The sequence below is a fragment of the Synchiropus splendidus genome, chromosome 11, assembly GCF_027744825.2.
Source record: "Synchiropus splendidus isolate RoL2022-P1 chromosome 11, RoL_Sspl_1.0, whole genome shotgun sequence".
NCBI classification, from domain to species: Eukaryota; Metazoa; Chordata; class Actinopteri; order Syngnathiformes; family Callionymidae; genus Synchiropus; species Synchiropus splendidus.
This window is the reverse complement of record NC_071344.1, coordinates 263,362-275,462: the sequence shown is the minus strand read 5'-3', so window position 1 is coordinate 275,462 and position 12,101 is coordinate 263,362. Positions and strand designations below refer to the sequence as shown.

The following is a 12,101-nucleotide window of genomic DNA, read 5'->3' as shown; positions in this document are numbered from 1 at the left end:
GGAGGGTGGAACGCAAAGGACTGGTGAGGCGCAGGCCTTCAAGTCTCCATCAGGTGGTTTGACCAAAGGTGGCGGCAGCTCCTCATGCTCAAGGTTCATTCTCAGGCGGCCTTTTCGGCTTCACTTCACCTCTTGAAATAATTGAAAGATTCTGAATTCAGATCTCAGTGGTTTGTGATCTAGAATTGTTGCAAGCTCAATTCACAGCGTCAGGCTTTATTTGCATTTCTATATGAGAAGATATTGACACATGAAACCATTTATTTGATCCGCTGTCATTTCTTCAAGCATGTGTCTGAGTCAAATGTGATGATTTCTTTTGTAATCTGATGTGATGAAATGATCATTTTGGATCTTTCTTTTTCTTATCGTAATTGAATATAGAAATATAGGAGTTCATTTCTTCATCGTTTGCTTTCCTAATTTTCCAGCAAATCTGTTGTCATGTTTACACTCATGTAACTCAACTTTCATTCTTTTGAAACGTTTGTCACAGTTGTCATGATCATATCTCCTCCACCAGGTCTTCCACCTTGATCAGTGACCCTCCTTGACACTGTGTCCTTCCCTCCCTTCCAAGGTTTGAAGTCTGAAATGGCAGGGAATGTGAATCAGGAGCGGAGCTTTGCGTGGCCCATGTGAGATGTGATGGTGTCCGCTCAGTTATTAAGATTATTATTATTGTCTCATGGCTGTCCAGTGGAGCGACGGCCGTGCTGGAGGTGCAAGTGATGACCCCTCTTTAGTCTGGAAACTCTGGTGGAGCTGGATGGCCGCTCATTGTAGTCCACACACAAGCGTGGGATCGGCCCATGTTGAGAGACAGAGAGGGCAGCGGAGAGCCCCGCGGCTCCAGTCTCGTCCCCTGCCAGCCTCCCCACTCTTCTCCTGGAGCTTGATGTCATCCTGCTCCGTGGCCACATCTTATCCTCAACGTCTCCCTCCCATTTATTTCTCTTTCTCTGCGAGAGAGAAGATGCATGATTTATGAAGCTCTATTTTTACCAGTGACTGAGGAGGAGGAGGAGGAGGAGGAGGCCGGGTGAGACAAGAAGAATGGAGGGGGTGAGGCGAGAGTGAGAGGAGCAGACCCGGGGGGAAGGAGGACATGAGCCAGCCGAGGAGACATCCGTCAGCTTGCCACCCCTCAGTGGAGAATGAAGACAGGAAGTAGGTTAAGAGCGGGAGATGATGGATCTGACCGAGTTAAGACGAGGTGTGAGTTGCTGTCGACACAGTTGGGACTTCGCATGAAGTCGCCCCTCTCTCGGTGGAACTTTTTAATCAGCCGGCTCCGACTTCCAGCCAACTGTTGCTTCACATAGGAGGCAAGCACCTTGAGGTGAGCGCTTCATGGACCAGCTCTCTGCGGTGGGAAGGGCAGCACCGGACATCTGTGAGCGATGGCTCACGGCTGCAGCTGTGTGCCTGTTGTCTGGAGAAATGACTCTTTTTTGGTTGAAAAAACACTTTAAAATCAGAGCCGAAGTGAAGCGAATGAAATATGGAAATGAATCATTTTAAGATTAAAAAAATAATATTTTTCAATCAAAGTTATTGTCGAGTGATGGTTGAAGCTAGTGGCGAATGAAAATCAAAATATTCCAGAACAGCACAATGAAAAGAGATGTCACTTCTTTAGAGAAGTCTTATCCAAAATGAACAACTCATGAGCATAAAGACGGTGTGAATGCCAGTTATGAGATTCCCTCCATAAAGCGTCTCTCCTCTTGACACCTTAGGTATTGAAATCCTTTTTTCTCCTCTTTTCATAGAAGCGAAAGTCCAAAAGAAAGATGCTGATCTATACTGGAGATATGCTGTTGTCTACCTTGTGATGGTGACCTTTGACCTTCCCTGTAATGGAGGCCCACCCCCGGACATCAGGGATAATGTGTCTGAGATGGGAGATGATATTTCCTGGTCCCTGGTTGTTGTCATGGAGACCACAAGCAGCAGATGGGATTGATCAAATCCCCCTCATGGGTCGTGTGTTGGGACCGAGGAAAACAGCACTTCATGTCATCTTGACTCGGGCGTGACGGCCGGTCCTATGTGCGACGCTGCACACTGCCATAATAGCCTCATTGTTGCAGAGCATGGCTGCGTTTGCAGTTACGACAAAACTAGGCTGAGCTCATGCGTCGTTCTGTGGAGGGACTTGAGTCTGACTGAGTCTCTCCTTGTTGGGCCGTAGTTACATAACAAAACGATGGTTGAATTTAACACTGAGTTTCTCAGGTCTCCTGCCTGGACGGCCCCTCGGCCCGTGGCCCCTGAGGAGATGTCGTGGCCCTCCCCGGATGTGTGGAACAGATTTGGTGGGTGTTTGTTGAGACCTGAGGAGGGAGTGTTGTCGCCTGGACCTGTCATGAAAGATCGGGAGGAGGCCAGCGTGCTGACTCAGCATCTCCCTCTCCAAGCAGGTGTTCAGCAGCGATGGACTCCAGGGTGGCGAGCGCGGGATCTTGATGGGTCGGGGCCCTCAGCTCATAGCTGGCCGAAGCCAGTGGCCTGCGAGTGTAACCGGACGTCCGCTCGCTAATCCCTCGCCCTGGGTGCGGTGGGCTGCCCGCTGCAGATCATTTGCCAAGCTCCCGAGCTTTTATCTGCAGACTCTCCTGTTGGTTGTGTTGGTGCAGCCCGGGGTGATATGGGTACCCTGCTCATGAGCCCCTCACTTGAAGGATCCAGAGACAGCGGAGGGGGGTCCCCTGGGCGCTGAGGGCCCTGCGGCGAGGCGGGACGGCACAAACGCGGAGAGGAGCGGGGCTCCGCTCGCATTAATCACGGCCCGTGGGAGCTGCGGCTCCAGGCGCAGGAGATGTGGAGGGAACCTTCAGGTGCGTCCCGGTGGGTCCCTCCCCCGCACCATTAAGCACTCCGCCACTCTCATGACTTCGACGCCCACAACTCAGCGTATGGTTGTGTGCGGAGGCAGGTGTGCCTTTCAGTCTGTCACTCTATTTACAACCAGAAAAGCGCCAACCTCCAGGAAAGGTCTCTATCGAGGACCAACTTTGGAGAAAAGCCCTCCTTCTGTTTGCATCGAAGTTGGTTTAGCTCCTAACCCTTAAGGGTAGCCTGTGACCTGTTGGAAGCAGGGGACCAGAGTTGGATATTTAATCGTGCAAAAACAGAGAGTCGGCTTTTGCTGCCACGGAGGGATCCCAGACGGCTGAGGTGCAGGACTCCACTGACGCAGTGCAAGGAGTGCAGGCTGTAGAGTGGAGGCGCAGGCAGACAGAGGAGGTTGGTTGAAATAGCTGAGGCAAACAAGGCGTGAAGGGTTGAGGAAGAGGCGCAGGCTGGCAGGTCGCCCAGGTGACTGGAGGCAGGCGAGGGTGCGAGCAGGTGGCTGGACCTCAGAGGAAGGCGTTGGGACCCCAATGTGTGCGTGTGTGTGTGTGCGTGTGTCATGGGGCTGCGTTGCATGTCTTTCCCAGAGTGTGTGACTACATCGTGACGTGATAAGAGACCACCACACGACCAGCCATTTTTTCCAAAAGGAAAAAGCACCCGCTCTGCACTTATCCTACTTTGTGGGGACCAATTCTTGCAACTTCGTTCAACCCCATCATGATTGGGTTTCAGTTTGACTCCTGGTTCAGGTGAGCCATGAGGTTTAGGGTGAGAGGCTGGGGAAAGGGTCATGGCAAATGAAAGGTCCTTACTAAGATAAGAAAGACAAAAGTGTGTGTGTGTGTGTGTGCGCGGTGAAACGCCGGAGCCCAGCTCATCCAGCTCGAGGTGCGAGCACGTGTGTGTGTGTGTGTGTGCAACATGTCAACAGGCTACGAAGTGCCGAGTGAGTGTGTCGTAAATGAGGCAAGCGTAACTCCAGCCTGTGAAGGCGCGGCCCAGTCACTTGGAGGGACGCAGGGCGGCGCGCTGAGCTGTTGACATGACACGGCAGGATTGAGGCTCGGGGGAAATTAAACCAGCAACAAGTCATTGAACCACTGGCTGAACATGAAGAGCATTTGCATTTTTATTGCACCTGCGACGAGTGCGTGGGCTCCATCATCTGGGAGGGACTCGACTGACCCGAAGCCTTTTCTGAGGGTTGGTTCTGAGCATGTCTGTGATGCAGACGCCCCTCTTTCATCCCTGCTGAAACTCAAGGAAACCCAGGACCATTTGCTGAAGAGCTGGGATGGAGCGAGCTGGTGATTTGTCTTCTCTCTGTCCCGTCTGCGTCCCGTGCAGGTGAGTGGGAAGTGTGGACAGGCTCCTCAGAGGCCGGCGCGCTCTGTCGCATCACCTCCTCTGCCGCCTCCAGCGGTGGCCGCCGTCCGGAACACACAGCCGCTGCACGACAGCGACGAGACGCTGGCCGGCCTCCGCAGGTGAGCCACCCTCCAGGGTTTTGAGTCTTAAATGTCCCATGTCTCTGGGTCTTCAACTCTGACTCCCGAGTCTCCCTGAGTCCTGTCCTCTCAAGCTTGCTCTTCATTGTTCAAGCTGCTCTGACATCCCCGACGTCTCCACCCTGTCTGCACTCTCTTCTTCACCCTCGATCTTTCTCCATCACTCTGGTCAACTCACCGCTAAGCTCTCACCTGTCTTCACCGCCTCCGTCTCATCCACTCACACATCTTCTCTCTTGCTGCGGACTCACATTCTTCTTCTCTCCAGATTCTTGATGGGTGGATGAGGTTTCATGAAACAGTGTCCTGATGTGCTGTGAAATGTGTGGACTTGAACAACTGATGCAGTGAAAGCAAGGGCGCCATCCAGTGGCCTCCGCTTCATCAACCCTGCAACACTGTTTCGTGATGCCTCATGGACCCATCATTCCCACAGACCTTCCACAAACATCATCGTCATCTGAGGAGACTTATCCCAACCGTTTAAAATCAAACCTGGTCAAGAGCTTTTTTTGCCCATTTATTTTGGGTTTACAAGGGATTTTTTTTGTTGTAACATTTGTAGGACATGCGACAAGTCGGCTGGGTTTAAACCTTAACATGGGTGTTTAGAAGTGATCTTTATGGTCATAAATGACTGTAGAAGTGGCCGAGGGGAAGCACTTTTAGGATGACAGGAATGTGAATGTGACTCATTGGACGGCAGTTTTCAGCCTGCGCCTTGAATCCAACAAGTGTTTGTGTGGCTTTGACCACGTTGCTGGACGTGCACGAGCCAGTCCAAATGAGCGCTTTTCATTTGTAGCTGAAACTTGCCATGGCCTTCCAGGCCTCCTCCTGCACGCCACTGTGTTTCCCTCGGGCCGTGGCTCGCCCTGCACTTCTTCACCCTCCTGTCTGCTCCGTCTTCTGCAGGGACTTCATATCCAACCTGAGGCTCTTCAGCTCCTTCTACAGCGGCCTGGGGGAGGCGCTGTGCAGCCGGGAAGCCGCTCCAGGAAACCACTCCCTCTGCTGGAACGGTCAGGAGATGACACACAGGTCCATGGACTTCTTCACTTGCATGAAACAAACAAAGCTGTGTCAATCAGCGCCACCCACTGCATTACGACCATCTGTGCCTCCCAAAATGTTGCGAACGGAGGCCAACCTCTAAATCAAGGTCTCGTTTCCCTCCAATTACAGCGAGAGACATGTGGTGGCCCCAGTCACACTGACTCTCTGGGACTCTCTAGAGTCACGTGCTGCTGAGGGTTAGTGTCTCTCCAGCATGAGCTGCTGGCTGGACTGGCACACACTCACACTCACACACACACACTCACACACACACACAGACACACACACAGACACACACACACACAGACACACACACACACTCACAGACACACACTCACAGACACACACACACACTCACACACACACACACACACACAGACACAGACACACACACAGACACACACACACACAGACACACACACAGACACACACACACAGACACACACACACACTCACAGACACACACTCACAGACACACACACACACTCACACACACACTCACAGACACACACACACACTCACACACACACTCACACGCACACACTCACACACACACACAGACACACACTCACACTCACACTCACACACACACACACACACACACACACTCACACACAGACACACCACACACACACACACACACAGACACACACACAGACACACACAGACACACACACACAGACACACACACACACTCACACACAGACACAGACACACACTCACAGACACACACACACACACTCACACACACACTCACACACAGACACAGACACACACTCACACTCACACACACACACACGCCGACACACACACGCAGACACACACACAGACACACACAGACACACAGCCGTGCGTGTAGGTGAGTTGAAGGGGAGGTTTGCTCAGCGCCGATGGCTGCACATACACACACACACACGCGTGCGCGCGCCTCTCTGGCGCCGAGCGTGAGTCTTGACTTTGACTCTGCGGGATGTTATTAATGTCAGGCGCGTGGTCGCCTCCTCCTTGCGTAGTTAATTGCTGTTTCGATGGCGCGCTCTGCTCCTTCATCTCCTCTGAGGAATCTAATTGGGTTTTCACAATATTTCACTTCACCCTTTGCCTCCTCTGACATAACTTGTCTCTGTCAGCCGCCTTCAGTTTCAATTTTGGCTCAGGAAGTTCCAGATGTCCTGGTCCTTTTTCAGGTCTGGTGAATGATGCGTTGTCACCCCAGAGGTCTCTTCCAGCCAGTGTCGGCCGCCTCCGAAAGCTGGTCTGTCCCGGAGAAACGGGCGTCCGCTTGGCGAGGGGGCGGCGGTGTCCCGAGGGGACCATGACAAGTTGGACCCAATGATGGAGAGGTCACCAGGTCCCCCGGCGAGCAAGGCTCCGAGTCACCTCGCAGGGCAGTAGCCCTCTCGCGCCCGGCCACGCTTTCGCGCAGGTCAGTGTAGGGCTCGGCTGGCGAAGGCCCCGACACTGGAGGAGTCGTCCTAAATATGGAGCTTTCATCAGGCGTGTTTACCGGCGCCGCTGCAGCCCGGATCAGAGCCGCATCACTGTTCAACACTTCAAAGCGCTTCACGCTGATCACGGCGATAACAGATGTGGAGCCGTGTCGAGTCAAAACATTCCATTTTCATCCTCTTTGCCGTCCAATGCCACTGCAGACCGGAGCCAGCCGTGAAGCCCAGATGAAAGATAAGAGCTTCTGTCGGCCGTGAACAATTCATTTGCTGCAATGAGGGAAGAACCATTCAGGAAAGGACGTGTTCACGTCTTTCAAAAGGAAACTTGAAGTGGATGGGATTTAGCCACACTCTGATCAGACTCCAAGATCAGACGCGGAGCGTTTGCTGTCGGGGGCCAGGCCTCCACACGAGTCTTCTCCCTGCTCCAAACTGACCTGCAGGACCCAAGGTTCGCAGAGAGAGACGGGTCGAATGCTTCGGCTTCCATCCAGCGTCAAGGTCACCGTGCAGCCCGGTCAGCAGACATGACACCAGAGATGAACCCAGACAATAGATGATGCGTCCATGACGTTTTTAAGGCTGCAACCGTTGCTTCCCTCACAACTGCTCCCCCTACTGATGGAAATGTGTCCTGCACTCTGACATGGTCGACTGTTGGGCCGAAAGAGGCCCAAATATATATATTCTTTTTTTCGTTTTTCCAGCAGAATTTGGCATTATTCTCCCAAAGGAAAAAGAAAAAAAAAGTCTTTTGATGTCTGCGTGGATTGTTCAGCCATGGAAGTGAACGTCTCTGTCTCTGCCATTCACTGATGTGAGCAGCGGAGTCAGGCGTCTGCCTGCTTTGTCTTGGCTGACTTCCCCTCTACTGCCAATTAAATTATTCACTCCATATCCACTCACTTTGACGTCTTTTTCCGAGCGAACCAAGTCCCTTCTGGGTCGGCGGTGTCCGTGACCTCACTGAGGGTGGCTCTCCTGCTTTGTTCAGGTGTCATGTTTTCCCTGGGTTTATCATTTTTGACGACACATGAAGCGTTTTGCTCCACGAACTGCGCCCACCCATGACGCCGCTCTCTGAATTGTCCATGGTGTACAGTGGACGGCCATTCCTGAACCGGTCAAGAGCAAAAGTGGCCCAGTGCCACGCAGGAGAGCGCGAGGAGCTCTCAGAAGGCACCGACCAAGCTTCGGCCTCGCTCTTGTTTGCAAACGTCCGAAGCTAATGTGCCCCTTCTTGACTGACTGGAGGCCAGTCACATCAGCTTGGCATGAAAGGAAGAATCTTCTCTGTATGGTATCAGACATCAGGACTTCTTTTTAAATGTGATGAAGTCCTTCATGGCAGCACGAACGTGAGCGTGAGGAGCCTGTGGCTGGGTTTACACCGCCGCGCGACCTTGTCTGGTGTGCAGCAGAGTGGAGGTGTGAGGTGGCCATCGAAACCTGGTCTTCAGCCTCCACCACCTTCTGTTGTTTTGCTGACGCCCGTCTCCTCCAGACCAGAGTTTTCCTGAGATGCCCTCTATTTGGGAGGCGAGCGGCCAACAGATGTTGATGCTGTGTTATCTGCTCCATCAGGAGAAAGCAGGGGCTTCTCCGCTCACCATCTCCAGTGCCGTGTTCCCATGATTGATGTGAGGATTAGCGGCTGGAGAACAGTCAGCTGAAGCGAATGAAAGGTGCGGCTGCAGAGACAGAGAGAGAGGAGGGAGGGGCAGGTGAGCGGAGCAGGCGGCGGCCTCCAACACCGCTGTCTCCAGTGCCGCGCCGTGGCTGTCCATACTGCAGTGACAAATAATAAAATGAAGCAGGTGCCACTTCCTGCTGGGCCCCGAGCCCTCTGGAGTCATGTCTTGTCCATCTGGATGAAGAGGCAGGTTTGACGTGTGCATTTGTGACTCGCACCTCCACAGTGACCTTGGCGTGGCAGAGTGAGTCGCTCCACAGGTGATGAGCACCTTGGTCTCCACAGGTCGCTCCGCGGAGCCACCGCTAGATGGCGACAGACTCTAACTGAAATCAGGAAGGTGCTTTTTTCTCTCCCGCCCTCCACAGGTTTGTGGGCCCCAGTCCGAAGAGACCGTCCTCTGGATCAGACTCCCGAAGCCACAGAGCTCCGGAGCCCGTCATCAGCCAGATCATCGACAAACTCAAGCACATCAACCAGGTGGGATCCGGCCGCCACTTGCACCACACACAAGCATGTGAGAGTGAGAGGCCCAGAGAGCCCAGCTTGAGTTTGGCGTTGCCATGGAAACCATCTCTGAGCCTCACAGGCAGATCTGTCAGATGTGTCTGAGCTGCACTGGTGGCTGTCAACACACCAGAGCTCTGCTGCTGACCACCTCAGGATCCCACCATATACATGCAGGCGGACGCACAGGCCCCCGCTGCACCCAGCCCGCGTGAGGCTTTCCTCCTGAGCAGACCCTCACTGACGAGTCCAGACCCTGACTGACGAGTCCAGACCCTCACTGACGAGTCCAGACCCTCACTGACGAGTCCAGACCCACACACAAGTCCAGACCCTCACTGAGGAGTCCAGTCCCTGACTGACGAGCCCAGACCCACACACTAGTCCAGACCCTCACTGACGAGTCCAGACCCACACACTAGTCCAGACCCTCACTGACGAGTCCAGACCCTGACTGACGAGTCCAGACCCTCACACTAGTCCAGACCCTCACTGACGAGTCCAGACCCACACACTAGTCCAGACCCTCACTGACGAGTCCAGACCCTGACTGACGAGTCCAGACCCTCACACTAGTCCAGACCCTTACTGAGGAGTCCAGACCCTCACTGACGAGTCCAGTCCCTGACTGACGAGCCCAGACCCACACACTAGTCCAGACCCTCACTGACGAGTCCAGACCCACACACAAGTCCAGACCCTCACTGAGGAGTCCAGTCCCTGACTGACGAGTCCAGACCCTCACTGACGAGTCCAGACCCACACACAAGTCCAGACCCTCACTGAGGAGTCCAGTCCCTGACTGACGAGTCCAGACCCACACACTAGTCCAGACCCTCACTGACGAGTCCAGACCCACACACTAGTCCAGACCCTCACTGACGAGTCCAGACCCTGACTGACGAGTCCAGACCCTTACTGAGGAGTCCAGTCCCTGACTGACGAGTCCAGACCCACACACTAGTCCAGACCCTTACTGACGAGTCCAGACCCACACACAAGTCCAGACCCTCACTGAGGAGTCCAGTCCCTGACTGACGAGTCCAGACCCACACACAAGTCCAGACCCTCACTGAGGAGTCCAGTCCCTGACTGACGAGTCCAGACCCACACACAAGTCCAGACCCTCACTGAGGAGTCCAGTCCCTGACTGACGAGTCCAGACCCACACACAAGTCCAGACCCTCACTGAGGAGTCCAGTCCCTGACTGACGAGTCCAGACCCACACACTAGTCCAGACCCTCACTGACGAGTCCAGACCCACACACAAGTCCAGACCCTCACTGAGGAGTCCAGTCCCTGACTGACGAGTCCAGACCCACACACTAGTCCAGACCCTCACTGACGAGTCCAGACCCACACACTAGTCCAGACCCTCACTGACGAGTCCAGACCCACACACTAGTCCAGACCCTCACTGACGAGTCCAGACCCTGACTGACGAGTCCAGACCCTCACACTAGTCCAGACCCTTACTGAGGAGTCCAGACCCTCACTGACGAGTCCAGTCCCTGACTGACGAGCCCAGACCCACACACTAGTCCAGACCCTCACTGACGAGTCCAGACCCACACACAAGTCCAGACCCTCACTGAGGAGTCCAGTCCCTGACTGACGAGTCCAGACCCACACACTAGTCCAGACCCTCACTGACGAGTCCAGACCCACACACTAGTCCAGACCCTCACTGACGAGTCCAGACCCTGACTGACGAGTCCAGACCCTCACACTAGTCCAGACCCTTACTGAGGAGTCCAGTCCCTGACTGACGAGTCCAGACCCACACACTAGTCCAGACCCTTACTGACGAGTCCAGACCCACACACAAGTCCAGACCCTCACTGAGGAGTCCAGTCCCTGACTGACGAGTCCAGACCCACACACAAGTCCAGACCCTCACTGAGGAGTCCAGTCCCTGACTGACGAGTCCAGACCCACACACAAGTCCAGACCCTCACTGAGGAGTCCAGTCCCTGACTGACGAGTCCAGACCCACACACTAGTCCAGACTCCCACTGACAAGTCCAGACCCTGACTGACGAGTCCAGACCCACACACAAGTCCAGACCCTCACTGAGGAGTCCAGTCCCTTACTGACGAGTCCAGACCCACACACAAGTCCAGACCCTCACTGAGGAGTCCAGTCCCTGACTGACGAGTCCAGACCCACACACAAGTCCAGACCCTCACTGAGGAGTCCAGTCCCTGACTGACGAGTCCAGACCCACACACTAGTCCAGACTCCCACTGACAAGTCCAGACCCTGACTGACGAGTCCAGACCCACACACAAGTCCAGACCCTCACTGACGAGTCCAGACCCACACACTAGTCCAGACCCTCACTGACGAGTCCAGACCCTGACTGACGAGTCCAGACCCTCACACTAGTCCAGACCCTCACTGAGGAGTCCAGTCCCTGACTGACGAGTCCAGACCCACACACTAGTCCAGACCCTTACTGACGAGTCCAGACCCACACACAAGTCCAGACCCTCACTGAGGAGTCCAGTCCCTTACTGACGAGTCCAGACCCACACACAAGTCCAGACCCTTACTGACGAGTCCAGACCCACACACAAGTCCAGACCCTCACTGAGGAGTCCAGTCCCTGACTGACGAGTCCAGACCCACACACTAGTCCAGACCCTCACTGACGAGTCCAGTCCCTGACTGACGAGTCCAGACCCACACACTAGTCCAGACTCCCACTGACAAGTCCAGACCCTCACTGACGAGTCCAGACGCACACACTAGTCCAGACCCACACTGACGAGTCCAGTCCCTGACTGACGAGTCCAGACCCACACACTAGTCCAGACTCCCACTGACAAGTCCAGACCCTGACTGACGAGTCCAGACCCACACACTAGTCCAGACCCTCACTGACGAGTCCAGTCCCTGACTGACGAGTCCAGACCCACACACTAGTCCAGACTCCCACTGACAAGTCCAGACCCTCACTGACGAGTCCAGACGCACACACTAGTCCAGACCCACACTGACGAGTCCAGACCCTGACTGA

General features: G+C 54.4%; 1 protein-coding gene across 3 annotated transcripts in view; it reads left to right on the top strand.

Annotated features, from left to right (window-relative positions):
- gpc3 (glypican 3) overlaps positions 1-12,101 on the top strand; it is a 106,130-nt gene that overhangs the window by 62,390 nt on the left and 31,639 nt on the right. The window contains exons 4-6 of one of the 3 annotated variants that reach the window (XM_053878743.1): positions 4,210-4,349; positions 5,286-5,392; positions 8,939-9,050. In XM_053878743.1, the coding sequence (XP_053734718.1) occupies positions 4,210-4,349; positions 5,286-5,392; positions 8,939-9,050 (359 nt within the window). Of the gene's footprint in view, positions 1-4,209; positions 4,350-5,285; positions 5,412-8,938; positions 9,051-12,101 lie in introns of all 3 variants that reach the window. The other 2 variants (XM_053878742.1, XM_053878744.1) reach the window with 2 other exon arrangements.